General features: G+C 47.1%; 1 protein-coding gene across 3 annotated transcripts in view; it reads right to left on the bottom strand.

The window, feature by feature from the left end:
* The window catches only part of Trio (trio Rho guanine nucleotide exchange factor), a 290,348-nt gene that overhangs the window by 61,727 nt on the left and 213,252 nt on the right, over positions 1-15,369 (bottom strand). For all 3 annotated transcript variants that reach the window (XR_005284582.1, XM_038321453.1, XM_038321454.1), the window contains exon 34: positions 10,523-10,766. Coding sequence is in view for 2 of the 3 variants with exons in the window: in XM_038321453.1 (XP_038177381.1) it covers positions 10,523-10,766 (244 nt within the window). In the remaining variant the exon portion in view is untranslated. The remainder of the gene's footprint in view (positions 1-10,522; positions 10,767-15,369) is intronic.

Genomic DNA, 15,369 nt, shown 5'->3' with positions numbered 1-15,369 from the left:
GCTCCGTAACAGACACGGTCTGCTCCTTTTAGAGCAAATCTGATGGAGGCTCAGGCATCTACCTAGTCTCAGAAAAACCTTTCACATAGTTTTCTAGACAGAACAAAAGAACATTTTAAGACTTAGCTCTTTTTTAGATATTGAACATTTCAGAAATAAAACACAACAAAGTATAAACTCAGGTTATTTCTATAGCACCATTTGCCACATATAGATATGCCTCTTTTCTTCCTTTTAACATACCCCCCCCCAGTGCTTTTTCAGCAAATATAAATTTGTATCTATCCCCCAGCCCTGACTCCTCTGTAGCTTGACTCTAGGTTGCTATAATACAGAGACTTCCTCCTGTATTATATCTTTTTCATGAGTGTGTAATGCTCCAAGTGCACACAGAGCCAAGTTTACCAAAGACTGTGGCCCGCAGTGTCCTTGCAAGCATGGCTAACCCAGCATGTGGATCACTGGATCCATGGGAACACATATTTATCAGTAGAAATAGAGCTGATGGGCCAAAGGGAAAAGCAAAATTTTGGAGAGAAGCAAAATATGTGAGCAAGTACTAAGTCAATCAGGCAAGTGAAAATTTCAGTAAAGCTTGCCATAAGTGACATTTGCTTAAATACAATTTCCACAAATCCATAAGATTTGAATTAAATTCTCATAATTGTATTTTACCCACCTGGTGGGGGGCATAATTCCTTAAAATCATTCATATAGATTAAATCATGAGTTTGTCATCAGGTAGGCTTTTGGTAGATTTTTCCTGTTAACCAGGCATTGGTATGGAAATATTTATATTAATTTAACATTAATTTATATTAATTCATTTATATTAATCTCTCCAAAATGTTTCCATCTTTATTACAGAGTTAATGGAAGAAGTATAAATTAGGAGTCTCCCATACAGAATAAAGGCCAGTAGTTTACAATGTAGACATCGAGCCTATTCTCAAAGCATGGAGAAAATCAGCGTCTTGGCTCTCCTCCCCCAAACTCTACAGAGTTATGACTCCTCCTAAGAGATGAAGCTTGTGACTCAAACCATGTTTCACACACAAGGAACCTGTCAGACGGGTCTCCTGTGGTCCCAGCCATCTCCTGTCTCCATCAGGGTCTCACAGCCTTCCGTGGGACTCACTTTCTCATGTCTAACGCTTCACAGTGAATTTTGAGAGGACAGTGTTACCCCTCCCTCTCGCCCCCCATACACAAGTTCTGTTTCTACTGATGGATTTTGGAGGGAACATAAGAGGTCTGGCTGGCTGGGTTCAAAGCACTGACCTTTGCCCTCTGCTCCTCCTGGATTCTGCATGGACTCCAGAGGACCTGCGTAGGAGGCTCCTGGGTCTTTTCTGAGTGTAACCATCACACTGTGGGCTGACGGGTCATGTCGTATGCTGAGTTGGCCAGTGTGGGCTGATCAACAGATTCTGAAACACTCCAGGAAGCGTGATCATTCCACATTGTTGACTACCCAAGGTCACGATTTTCCCAAAACTTCCAAATGAAGCATGGGACAAGGCCAGAGGGTGTTTATTATTTGAAGGGCTTTCCAAACAGGCTCGCTTCCCCCACTGACAGTGTGAGTCTGCTCTACTGTATGAGCCAGCTCTGACAGCCTTTATCCTGAGTTACCTGTGCTCGCTTGCTCCTGTCCTTTTCCATGAATGCAGAACTTTGAATTTACTAGGAACAGATACTATGATTTTGTTCTCAGATGTAGTTTTTTTTTAATAGTTCAGAAATAATTGGATGGTTTCAGCTGCACCATTCCTTCTCTGTGCTGCAGCTTAGAAGTGTGCATCTCCAGCCAAAGCTATCGCAATTCTGGTTATATGGGGGTTCCTCTAGGACAACAGTCAGAGAACCCCTCCTTGAACACAAGGACACACAGTCTCTGTGCTAGGCCCAGCCCCAGAGTCTGAGTATCAAGTACCTGTCTATCAAGCACCCTCAGAGCTGGGACCAGGTACGCTATACCAGGAATCAAGGATGAGCACAAGGAAACAGATGATGGGTTCACTCCTGCTGTACTCCTGACGAAACCTGAAGAAAAAGTATCTCGAAGGGTGGAAAGCTCTTAAACATCCTCTGATTTTTGAGAGATTTTAAGTGCCAGGATACACACATTTAAGGAAGAACTCCCTCATCTGACAAGTTAATGACGCTCTGATGTCTATGCAATGTCAGAAATGAGGGATTTTTAAAGTTTGTCTTCCAGAAATAGAGAGGTGGGAGTAGGTCCAAAGGCCTGGCACCTGCATGGCCCTGTTGGTCTATGTCACATTCCCTGACACAACTTCCCACCAGCTGGCACCATGGAGTTTTTTTTTTTTTTTTTTTTTTAAATAAAGACAGGGTATTGTTAAGTACACCAGGCTGGCCTTGAACTCATAATCCTCCTATCCCCTGAGTGCTGGGATTACAGGTGAGCCATACTGTGCCCTGCGCCTGGCAGGCCATGGCCTTTAAAGCAGGTGTGGGAGGATGGCTCCTCACTGTTTGTGCCTTGGCAATATCTATAATTCTGTGATGACCTAATATGGATACTGCCAACGCCTGCTAATGTACTGTTCCTGTTTCGAGAAGAACTTAAATGTATAGTTGGAATGGGAAAATGCTCCCCATATGAAGCACTCTGCAGAATAATAGCCGCTTGGGTGGCTCTGTAATTATACGCTCCGCAGAAAGCACTCCTTAATCACAGGTCTGGGACTGCACGCTCAGCCTTGGATATGCACTGCTCAGGGACAATGTTTTTAATTCTTGGTGCGACTCCATGTTCTTCAGTTTTTCTTCCCACAGGGATTTGCATTAGCAGCTGTTCAAACAGAATAGAACGGTTCTTTCCAAGTGAATTAAAAAGTTGCACACAGATCCCCCATTATATGTATTTTTAAGAATATGTGGGCAGGTATGGGTTTGAAATGCCTATGCATTAGTGAACCTGGGGTGTTCTCTGCTGGCGGTTACCGTGTGGTATGACGCAAATGCATAAACACAGTGGAATCATTTGTTAATGTCACTAAAAACTGATACCCTGAACTTTCTGGAACCATTTTAGGTCATTTAAAACTCATGAGTTACTTCAGTCTCATCTGAGACAGGAAGCTTACGGGTCGCCTTCTGGGCGAGTGAATAAGAGGGACTCATGGAGGTGCCTGTGGGGAATGCCCGAGGGCCAGGATGGAGAAGTGTGGAGCTGGGTCTGTGCCCTATGTCATCCTTAGGTCAGAGCAGGCTCCAGAAAGGACTCTGAGCTCGGTGTCCATGGTGCAGCCTGGACGGGCCATGTGCTACTGAGGTCCTTGGTGCTGGACATGCACATCTAAAATCTAATATCGTGGGAGGAGGGGAAGGGGAAGCAGAGGGCAAGGCCTTGGGGGAGGCAGGTGTTCCTCTGCCATCTATGCTGTGAACACAGGGCTGAGGCTGTCCTGAGGACTACGAATATGGTTTAAATGTGGTTCAGAAGTCTTGGCTCCTGCTTGTTCTCGTAGGGAAAAACCCTTTGGCATGCCCTCTGTTCCAGGTTCAGCTGGAAGTATAGATAGCCTGGGTGTGGCTTCCAAGTGGAGGCACACCTGGTGACCTCATGAAGTTCCCATCCCCCATCTGTTGACCTCAGGGAAGGTCTTGTCCTTTGGGCTCATCTCTACAACATGGGGTTGGGGGCAGGGCATGAGAGTGAAGGGGAAACCTGGCCTCATCCTAAATCCACAAGACCTCAGGCACAGCCATGACCTCACCTGTACAGACATCAGGGAGGCTGTGGTCAGGGCTGATTTCGGGAGAGCAGCTCTGGAGGGAGGAATGGCCCTCAGACACACTGTAATTTGCACCTTAGTGGAAACACACCCTCATCCATATTGGCATAGTGGTTATACATGTGGTCATGATGTTATGGAGCTTACAGGCCCAGCATCAGGCCTCGACCAGCTACCTCAAGACATTACATGTCATTCCAGGAGTAGCCCTTGGCATAATGGCATACGGATCTTTGAGCTGTGAGTGATGGCCCTAGTAAATAAGCCTATTAAAGAGAAAATGTTAAAGTTAAAAAAGAAAGAACAGAGCTTGACAAGCAGGTTACAAAGAAAATTACTTGTCTGCCACCATCCTGCTGAGTGTGTACCCCAGATGGTGGATCCAAGGAGCAGGGTCTCAGGGTGACGCCCCTCCGTGGCTCACCTTACAATGAGTCCATCTTCTTTGTTTATGGCCCCTTTCAGCACTGGATGCACAGCTAGCTTTTCTGCTCTCTGTCACTCCACTGTTTATTTGTAGTTCTGTCTGCTACAATGTTTATAAGCTTAGCTCGACACCCACAGCTGTCACTCACTAAAATCTGTTTAAAGATCTCCCAGTGAGTTCCTCTATTAGTCTCTCTGGCTCTGGTCACCATCAGAGCTTTCAGACTGGAGTTGTTCTCTCCAGGTTGCCCCAAGGTGGTGAAACTCTTAAGGACTAGATCAAATCTATTTCGCTGAACCACCCTCCACCACAATCACTGGGTGAATGGTTTTCTCCTTTAGGCTTTTCTGAAATATTTTTTGTTTGGCGAGATGAGACAGGCAGTGTTTGGGTTGAGCAAGCAGGTGAAGGCTCTCGTTTGTTACCTGACACACTGCACCAAGGGGACAGGGTCTGTGGGTGAACACATTTAGTTTGGAACATGTTAGGAGACCAGAAAAAACAAGATTTTATTCTATGGTCAAGAGAAAGCTACTGAAGGTTCAACAAGAGCTGGGCCATGGGGTTTGTGTATAAGGTGCAAGAAGCAAGGCTGGAGTACCAGGGGCTGAGATGGAGAAAAGAAATGAATTTGAAATATATTGTTGACACAAAACCAAAAAGATAGGGATGACATCCTCAGAGAGTTAACGGTGGGATTAACATATCTCTTTATTCATACCTGTGGCTGTAACAAAGTATCTTAAAATGGGGGTACTTATTAAAGACAGCACAAGTCCATGATCAAGGTGCTGGCAGACGCAGTGAGGGTCTGTTCCTCAGAGATGAAGCCTGTGTTCTCATTTGGTGGAAGGGCAGAAGGGCTCCCTAGGGTTGCTTCACAAAGACACTCGTTCTGCTCACAAGAACCCTGCCCTGGTCCCCACCTGTTCAGACTAATCCACTGGGGACTAGATTTCAACACATGCCTGGGGAAAGACACTGCTCAGCAGCAGGTGGGCCAGCAACGCTGCTTCTTGTTGCGCACCCACAATCTCCACAGCAGGGACTCAAGCAGGTACCTACATGTCCTTGTGGATGGCAAGTGCCTGTCAAAGTGATACACACATGCAGAGCAGAGCAGCTCTAAGTAAGGACTTTCGGGAACATGATGGAAGAGGGGAAACCCCGAAGACATTATACTAAATAAAGTAAGCCAGTCCCCAGAGGATAGAAGTAACAGGAGGTTTTCAGGATCTGAAAGGAAAGTGGTTGGGGTTGTGGGAAGGGTACAGTGAATCAGGTCTGTAAGATGAAGGGGATCATGGATGGATGCTGGCAAGAGCACAGGCCTGTGAAGGCATTTTATGTACAGAAATGTAAACTCAAAAATGACTCCAGGTAAGGTCAATATTACATGTCCTGTACAACAGATCACACAGCCTGTGATGGAGACAGCTGTAGCCATGTGACTGTGTTACTAGTTACTAGGAGGGCACTTGGGTAGTTTAGATTTGAAAAGGATGGTGGTACAGCGAACAACAAAGAAGCGAGCTCATCCACGGAAACAGGTGGACAAGAAAACCTGAAGGGGAGAGAATCTGGTCCTGGTCAGGCCCAGAGGAAAAACTGTTTCAGGCACATTCAAATAAAAGGAGATGTTCTTACTCTCAATCTGGATTCACGAAAAGGCTGCCTGATACCGATGACAGACACATATCACCGCATTTAGGTGAGGATCCTGTGCCAATGGACCTGCCCATGTCTCCACAGGTTCTGTGGTTGAGCCAAAAGCCACAGACAGATGCTTTTGATATGATTTGCTGTGGTAATGGGTAGATACTGAGTTACAGCTGCTAGTTGAGAGCCTCAGTCATGAGACAAGGGCTTTTGTTTCTCTCCTTTGTGTTTCTTACTTTCCTTACCCAAAGGAGAAAAAAAAAATGCTATAATTATAAACACTGTAAGAGATGTGGCTGATTTTTCTAAGGAGGTGTTTTGTTTTGTCCTAGACACATCAAAGCACAGCAGAAAGTCCACCTGTCATCTCATTATGGGTTGGCATAGGAGAAGATGTAAGATTTGAATTGGCTCTATTCAGAAAACCTTTCTAAGAAACATAAACGGATGATGGCAGAGCTGCCAAGAATGGTAAGGCCAAGCCTATGGACACAAAATCAGCAGAGAGGTGGTCAGAAGCCAGGGCTCCTGGCAGAAGGAGGCATTTTGTGCACTCCCCAAAGCTAGAACAACAGGGCCACTCAGTCCTAAGAGGGCTTTACCCAAAGCCCTACTTTTGGTGAAACACGTGTGGAGGCTGAGAGGGACCTTCCAAAACTCAGCCTACCCTAACACATCATGTTGTGTGGCAGGGGCTATGGGGGTAAGTGTGGCATTCTGGGACCTGGGCTGTCTAGGCTTTCTTCCAGAGGCAGTGAGAGCTGGCGAGCACCACGGAAGAACTTTACAAGAGTATTAACACAGGCTTATATTTTATCAGGATACATCAGGAAGAGTAGCACTGGTAACATACTTCCTCTGTCCTGCAGATATGCACCCTACACGATGTCAGTGACAACGCCTTGCCAAACTGAAGGACATAGGCAATGCCATGTTTTCCTGAACGCCCTCAGTTTGTCGAACCTCACCCTGGGGTACTGCAGCCACTGAGTGACCCTCCCACAGTGGTGGAATGCACTAGAACCTTCTTGGTTATGAAAAAATACTTGGTAGTCAGTAGGCTGAGTTAGGAGAATGGTCTGCCTGGGTTACAGAGTAAAGCTGAGTGGCTTAAGAGACCAAGGGATGGGAGACAGAGAAAGAAAGGACTTGTCCCCGTCTCAAAATAAAAAGGAAAACAGTGGACTGGGGTATAGCCAGTAGCTCTCACCAGGATTCAATCCTAATGCCACATAAAATAAACAAGTATGAGAACAGTCCAGGTGCAGCTACCACAAGGCAAAGGGGACATTCTGAAATGGTCTCACATGAAATACAGACATGCTTGATAGTCCTACTTACTCCTGTGGGCAGATAAATAGAAGCCTCACAAGTTGAGACACTGGGAAGGAAAGATTACTCGGCAGAGATTGCCTGACACCTACTTCCGGCCAGGCAAAGCCCGTTCCCAAGGGAATAAGACCACTGGTGGTTCTCAGTGTGAGATACCTTGTGCATGCTGGAAGCAGAGGCAGGGCCTTCTGCACCAAGGGCAGCTCCAGCTTCTGAAGTCGCAGCAGCCGGCACAGACCACAGACAGATAAGACTGGCCAAGTGTGGATCTGCTGAAGCCACACTCTATTTTCGTCCCTGCACTGTCTGCTGAGCTGGTGACTAAGATGCTAAGGAGAAGGAAGGATGGCAGCCAGTCCCTGGGAATGTCAACACCCCAGGCAATCTGTCTGTCTGCAGGAGAGGAGAAACACAATTTTCCAAAATAATCTTCCCGCACACACGGGAAAGCTCTCCCCATGGAGCAACAGACACACCAAGGTCTAGTTTCAGACTCAAAAACATCTTGAAATGTAAACTGTGTGACTCAGTTTCTTTTTAAGTTGATTTCAAGCAAGCTGCAACTTTATCCTCCTAAAATCACATATATCTTGAGATAGAACACCTGGCTCTCATGAATCCCCGGCATTCTTCCTGTCCAGCACAGTTCCAGGGCTAGCCAAGCCTCAGGGCCACCAAGCGTGCCCTGGCTCCACTCACAGTGAGCGTGGAGACCTCCCTAGATGCTATGGGAGGCTCACGGGGAACCTGTAGGCAGCTTATTCTTTGCAAGCAACTGGACAGTTAACCTCAATGGCCACAGATTTGTGCTCATAAACTATATGGAGATTTAAGCTGTTTGGACAGGGAGTTATGAAATAAAAAGCTGCCAAGACCAGGACTAGAAAAAGCAATGAGCTTCTTCCTCTTGTCTGGAAGGGCATAGTGCTAAGACTCACACCGCTAAAAAGCTATCCTTAGGGGTTAAGCAGAAAAAGAGATGCGTAATGTCTTCGAGCTCAGGAGTTGTGTGGGGCGGAGCATGCAGCCAGCTTACTTAGCTGACATTGCCCAAGGGGTCTGATCCCGCCAAAGAATGATGGGATCGAGTCTTGTGAGAGCCCTGGCTCCTGGCTCACCTCTCTCACTGCGGCATCCTCCAAACCCAGAGTTCTCACAGTGAGACGAGGAACATGGTGGAACAGCCCAGCACACACCAATACTTCACCACAGTGGCATGCAGGTAAGAGAATGGGCTATGGGCGGGTCAGAGGCAAATCAAGGCCTTGTGCTTCCCAAGATGGCAGAGGTCTCTGAAGAGTATGTCTCCTTTCTGGGTTACATTCTCACTTCCTTTCCTACTCCTTTGTTGCCTGGACTTTCTGACAATGGTCTCTAGTCTGCTAGATGGAGGCTGGTTAAGGCTACACTTCCTGGGCCTGTCTTCCACAAGATTCTGTCAGAGGCCTTTTGAACCTGAAGGTGAGTTTTCTTCCCTGATATACTGCTCTGTTGCTGCCCAAGTCTTGGTACTGAGGGAGCAGACAGCCTTCAGTTTCCTCATGAGATAATTAAAGCAGATCAGGAATAAAAGAAAGCTGAAGACCTGAGCCCTTCACCACCCACTGTGCTCACAGCTGTGAGGATGGGCGCTGGAGGCCTGTGAGGAAGGGATGACGTTTCAGAATCTCGACAGCAAAAAATGCATTCAGACAGAAAAACAAAATGGCCACTTAAACAAAAGCAAAACACAGAATTCCCTGTAAGTTTTGAGGACAAAATCAAGTGTGCTGAGGACGGAGGCGTTCTCTCCTCAGCTAAGCGGCAATTGTGCACACCGGGAAGTAAAGAGCACACGGCAGGAGAGGCACACGCCAACACTGTCTAAGTACAAGAGCTCAATGTGGCATGTTCAAGTTCACCAGGGCTCCTGAGGGGGACAGAGAAACTTGGTTTCTAATCCAAACTCAAATGGATCAGGTAAACTGAGGCAGCTGTGAGCTCAGAAGAGTGGCGTTTGGTGCTGGGACTTCACCCGGAATCCAACTCCAGGTCACAGAAAGGCTTACGCTGCTCTCAACATGCGGAGTCCCCTGAGAGGAAAAACGATACTTGGCTTTCCTTGGTCTCATTCATCCTGTTTCTCACTAGGGACAGTGAGTTCACAGGGGACCCTGCGGACCCAGAGCTTGGCTGTAATGAATGAGCTGGGCTCACTGGAGCATCCTGGGCAGCTTCACTCAGCTTAAAGGAATTAAGCCACGGCAGCTAGCGGATAGCACCCAAACTGTCAGGATGAGCATGGAGGGCAAGCGGAGAAAGCTGCTAGAATATTCTATAATTAGTGGAAAAGAAACTGAATGTGGCGGCGTGGAGCGATGTTCCCTCAGAAAGATAAAACCAGCTATGTTTCCCAAAGCCAGAAGAACTACCCATTTTCCAGTACTGTCCAACAGTCTGACAGAGGCTGGGCTGCCCTCTGCATCCTTAGATGAGCTGCCAAACTGTGCTTCCTCCAGAGAAAGAAGTCTCCAGAAACTTCTCACCAAGATGAACGAGTAAGCTAGGTCCACTCAACAGGCACATAGCATGAACTGTGGTCTGTCAACTGAACTTTCTAGGAGCCATATTGGAGAATATGAAAAGAAACGTTAATTTAAACAACACAGTTTGTTTACCACCTCTACGGAATATGCCATTTCAACACGTAAGTAATCTTTTCCATAAAACTCTGGCTAGCGTGCTTTCCCAACTGCAGCAAATTTCCATCGGAACAAGCCACCCTCACGTGCTCAGCGGCCTGCAGCCTCCGTGGTGGGCATTTGGGTAAAGACTTTCCTGGTCTTCACAGGAAGGTTGACACCCACATAAGAGCAGTCAGCTCCATTCTCCCCAGGTATGCACTGCAGAGCTTGGGAGAGCCCTAGACTCTTCATTTACACAGCTATAAAACCTAGTGGCTAAATAACTCTCAGCCCAAATTTGGTCTCCAGGAATCGGATGACAGCACAGAAAGGCCACGTGAATACGAGTCAAAGGAGGCTGGGTTCAGCCCCACCTCCCTTATCTGTTGCTTCCCCTGCCTACTTCAAGCAAACTGGAAGAAAATGGTGCCTGCTCTTTCTTCTCCACTTATGAGTGGTGCTGGCCCCTGCAGAGCTAGCACCCCACTCCCGCCCCCACAGCTGCCCTCTGGAAGCTGGCGTCCTGCCTTTCTCCACTTTAGCCTGGAATCCCATTGCCACTGCAGACAGTGATAAAGGCAGCCTTGAAGACATACTGCCAGGAGGTCCTGTGTGCCCACCTGCTGGGCAGACACAGCTTCACTGGCAGCCCCTCAGGCCTCCCTGCTGCTTACCTTTGTGGTTGAAGATTCCCTCCATCTCCATGCTACTTCGGGAGTGGGCAATGCACAGTGAGCCACAGGGCACAAGGCCTTCTGCTGCGGGGGACCTGTCAGTGGTGCGTACCAGGCACCAGTCAGGCTTGTCATGCGGCCGCTCCAGAACCTCCACCGTCTGACCACGCCGAATGGTTAGCTCGTTGCTGTTGCAAGCCGTGAAGTCATGGATCACTACCGTCAGCTCACAGCCACCAGAGAGCTGAGAGGGACAGAGAAAGAGGGACAGGTCAGCAAGCAAAACCACCGGGCCTTGCAGGGCTGGGGACTTGCCTAGGAATGCCACCTTCTGCCTGAAATTCTACAGCAGGGTTAAAGGCATCGTGAACTGGGCTGAGGGTAGGTTCTGTCACTCCCCTTTGGAGCCATCAGATGCACGCGCTCTTTCTCTTGTTCCCTATGCTGGGGGTTTTCTGATGAGCTCACTGTCACTCCAATGTGATTTCTCATGCACTTCCAAATCTCTCTGTAGCTAAGACATCCTAGCTCCCTCTGCACTCATCTTTAAACTTAGAACAAAGTAATAAAAACTGCGTAAAGGCCTCTTAGGGAATAATCGTGAAACAGACAATAAAGTGAGATGAAGTTCTCCAGATTTTTGCATCTTCACTATAAAGCATGCAGGCTCTCCTGCATCCCTTGGATCAGGAAGGGAGCGGTGCCAAAGACAGACACCGAAAGGCTGCCAGGCACTGACCCTGGACCGCTTCTCCTCAACTATCCAAGGACTTGGCTCCCTTCCTATTCCAAGGTTTCGTCCCATTTATCCCTAAGGAATATTTATGTAGATTTTATTAGTTTTCTATAAATTAAACTGAACACGCTGCAATTTTTGAAGATGGAAAATAAATCTTTTGGGTGGATATCTAGAACTCAGGAAAAATCACAGCAGATTCTTAGCATGTCCTCGATGTACCCTTCTGGCCATCTGCCCTTTACTCCAACCCCAGCTCTGGCCTCCCTATACCTGTTTGTGCTAATCCTTCAACCCCTAATTTCTTTCTCTCTCCTTACTATGCTCGCTCCTGCCCCAATCCCTGACTCAAAACTGTCAGTCTTCGGGTCTTCTGTATCACATCCATGAGTCCCATGGAGACACACACACAACTTGTCTTTGGAAGACAAGAATACAATCCTCCCACTATTATTGGCCCTGCATGGCTTATATCCTGGTAGGTCAACCCTTTGGGGACAGGGTTCATCAGCTCCCATGTAAGAGTCCCGTGACTGGCTTTCCCTCCTCAGGATATCCCCAGGTTCCATCTCCTGTTCTTCTGTAACCCCATATGGATTCTCTCACCTCACCCACATGCTGGCATTCCCAAAGACCCAGCAGCCAATGACCCCATGCTTCCGATTTCTCATCCCACCAGGGAAGCTGGGACATGACTCATAATGTCCCTGCTTGAGTTTTTTTTTCCGGTGTTGCTCTCTGGGTGATGCTATCACCAGCAAGTCACCCAACTTAAATAAATCTCCCTCTTCCTCCAGAAGTTGTCAAGAGGACTCCAGGGTGGCTAATGACTTTCTTCCCCTGCAAACCTACGCTGGTGACTTCACTTGAGTTTCTGCAGGGATCCTAGTGGTCGCCCTGGATACTCCCAGCTCTCTGTTCTGTCCCATCCGTCAGAAAAATGCTGTCAGGATGACCTTCTAAAAGCATGAATTTTCCTCTTCAAAACCTTAGGTATTATTATTTTTATTTTATTATTTTGATACAGGGCTTAAACCTCTTTCTTGTCAGGCTTATGTGTTGACAGTCATTTCAGAGATGGACCCTGTGCATACTGGGTCAAGATCACCATCCCTGTGGTCAGAGCTCTTTGGATCCATTCTGTCTCTAAGTTTCTTATCCAGTATCTCTGAGAAGCTGCTCCCATGTCTGCTATCCTTAGGGATTACTCCTAAAACAACTTATACTTGGGTTTTGAAATGAATGGTGTGTCTGTCTGTCTGTCTACCCTCCTCAGCAGAAAGCAGGTCTGTGCCACTCTCCTGTGAATCTTTGTGTCGGGACTGAGGTCAGAGACAGGGCTGGTCACCACCACTGCTGCCTGAACAAGGCCTTCAGATTACTGCAGGATTTGGGTACCCACAGAGTGCGAAGCCCACAGAACGCTGGGCAGGCTGCTTGGCAGGCTTGCCTATATACTGCTCTACCCTCTTTCTGAGCAGCCTGTCTCTTATGAGAAAGTCTGGGGATTCAGAGTTAAAAACATGTCTGCCAGATGAGTACAAAGGATAGAAACAACACAGCTCTTTCCACCATGAAGCACCAGTTCAGACAAAGAGAGCATCTTTACTAGGTCATAAGGAAAAGTCACAACCGGTTAAGCCCCCTTCTAAATCTTTACAAACTCCTCGGTGGGAAAGCCATGATAAATTTTACATTAGTCCCTGAACGGATAAAGAAGTCATTAAAATGCCAAACGTACAGTCCTAGCCTGGGAAAGAATTTTCCTCACAGAACCCCACGATATGGAAGTGGTTAATTCCTCAACAAAGGAAAGGAATGCTCCCTTTCCAGTAAAAACAGAGCCAGAGCCCGGCCCTCTGCGGGCCTTGGAGGCCCAGCCCTAGTGCCCCCTATGACGGCTGGCTGCCAGCCCTGTTAGTGAACTCTCCAGCCAGAGCTCCAGGCTTTTCCCAGCGACCCTAGTTGCTGCTCTGGGAAGGACATGCTGCATCCAGCCCTGAGCTGGCCGCTTCCTCTTACAGAGCCTCATTAACTTGTCAGGCTACTCAAGCAAGGGTGGTGGTGTGGGGAGGGCTGCCCAGGAAGGGGAATTAAGCTAGACTATATTTTTGGCACTTTGTTTTTTTTTTTTAAAGACCCTTCCAGAGTAACCAAAAAGGATTAGAAACATCTGTGTACTTGACAGAGCATAAGAAATAAAAGATCAACCCTGCTCTGAGAAAGAATCATAAACCATGCTTAAAACATGCAAAGGTTTCCCAAACCTTAAGAAAACAGACTGCCAGAATATTTCAAAAGTGCTAAAATTATCACCCCCACATTCTCACATCCCTCAGTCAGCTGGCTTTGCCCATCAGAAAAGATAAGAGCCTTCAGTTAAGGGTGGGAACTAAATAGATGTTGCCCTGAGAAGAGGTATCCTGTAGACTTCTGTTTCAAGCTTTACAATTAGTATTTAAATTTTAGCCCAACGAGACAGCTGCTGGTTACCCCACAATAAAATGCCACAGGGCATCACTGGGGCGATCTTGCTGGTCCAGTTACTGCCATGGTTCACAGACTACAGCTGGGTGGGAATATTGGTAGCTTTTTCTCTCGGCAGTTAGCACAGCACCTTCCTATACTATGAGAGTCAGTCCTGGAGAGGAGGCTTCCAGAGTCAGTTCCAGATAATTCCTCCAAGTCCCGTGTCCAAAGTATACAGTGTCTGCAGCAATAGAGCCTTCCTTAGCTGCAAGTTCTGAGGTATAACAAGGGGCAATGGAAATATCCTCTACTGTTTACTTGAGGGGGTCTCTTGGGCCCACAAAAGGAGGTTCCTCATGCCTAGCACTGGGGTTCTGTTACATGGCCTATTCTAGGGAGGAGCATTATCATCCCACATTGGTGTGACTCCACTTAAGCTATGTATGCACACACATTATTTTATACCTGTATTTATTTTTCATTTTATGTGTATAGGTGTTTTGCCTGCATGTATTGTCTGTGCATCAGGTGTGCGTGGTGGCCATGTTGACCAGAATAGGGTACTGGGTCCTTTTAGGACTGGACTTATAGTTGTGAGCCACCTTGTGGGTGCCAAGAATTGAACCCAGGTCTCCTAGAAGAGCAGCCAGTGAGTGCTCTTAACCGCTAAGCCACCTCTCCAGCCTCTGATTTACGTATTTTTAACTAATTTATAAAATAATGTTTCCCTGTGGCTTCTTCTGATATCCAACATTATTTATCTCTCATTCCTCCCTTAAACTTGGAGCTACAAAACATCTCTTTTAAACAAAACTTGTTAGGTTTTTAGAAAGGCATTACTGATATTAAGAATTCAGTTCCTAACTAGAAGTTTGGGGAACTCCATCATGAAGTCTGAGGAGCTCTTTCCCACTCCCCCAAGGCCTCGCCCGATTACAGGGCTGCGCTGACAGTGCCTCTGTTCCCATGCCACCCGTCCAGCTTAACAGCGGTGTCTTCTGCAGAAGACTCCACATCATTCTCTCCGCTTTGCACATTTCATAGACTTCTAGCGCGGGTTCCCTTCCATAGCTGCTTCGTTCAGAAATGCAACTTACCCCTGACTCACAGTAACCCTTGTGAAAGTCACTTCAGAAGTCTGATTTTAAAACATCTTTCAATTTTTCACTATTATGGTAATCAGTAGTGTGGAAAAAACAGGTGGCCTTAAATGGACCACAGCCACAGAAATCATGTTTGGGAGGATGTTTCCCCTCCCAAAGCCGCTGCCTTCTGAGAGGGTCACTGGCAAGCACTGATGACCTAGACCAAGGACATGAGTGGACTCCAAGCAGGCCAACTTTCACTGAATTCTCTCCAGCATAATGGAAAGTAAACACTGTGGTGTTTCCACCCTTCATCTTTTGGCTCAAGTGAAGCTTCAACAATCTTTGTAGAATCGTTATCTGTTGTTTTCTAAGGAAACTGTGTCATTGCTGCCTTGTCTCAAGCACGGCTGACACGTTCATGCAGTGCATTTGGTCACGGGCTTCTTTACATTCTCACACCCGACCCTGCACACCAGAACAAGGAAGGCGGTCGTCTGTTACAAGAGCAAACAGTTTTACAAGGACCACAGCCAATACTTGCTTTGGATCCCCAA

Source organism: Arvicola amphibius, chromosome 3 (genome assembly GCF_903992535.2).
Source record: "Arvicola amphibius chromosome 3, mArvAmp1.2, whole genome shotgun sequence".
Lineage (NCBI taxonomy): Eukaryota > Metazoa > Chordata > Mammalia > Rodentia > Cricetidae > Arvicola > Arvicola amphibius.
The sequence above is the reverse complement of the archived record's forward strand: the minus strand, read 5'-3'. Positions and strand labels throughout refer to the sequence as shown.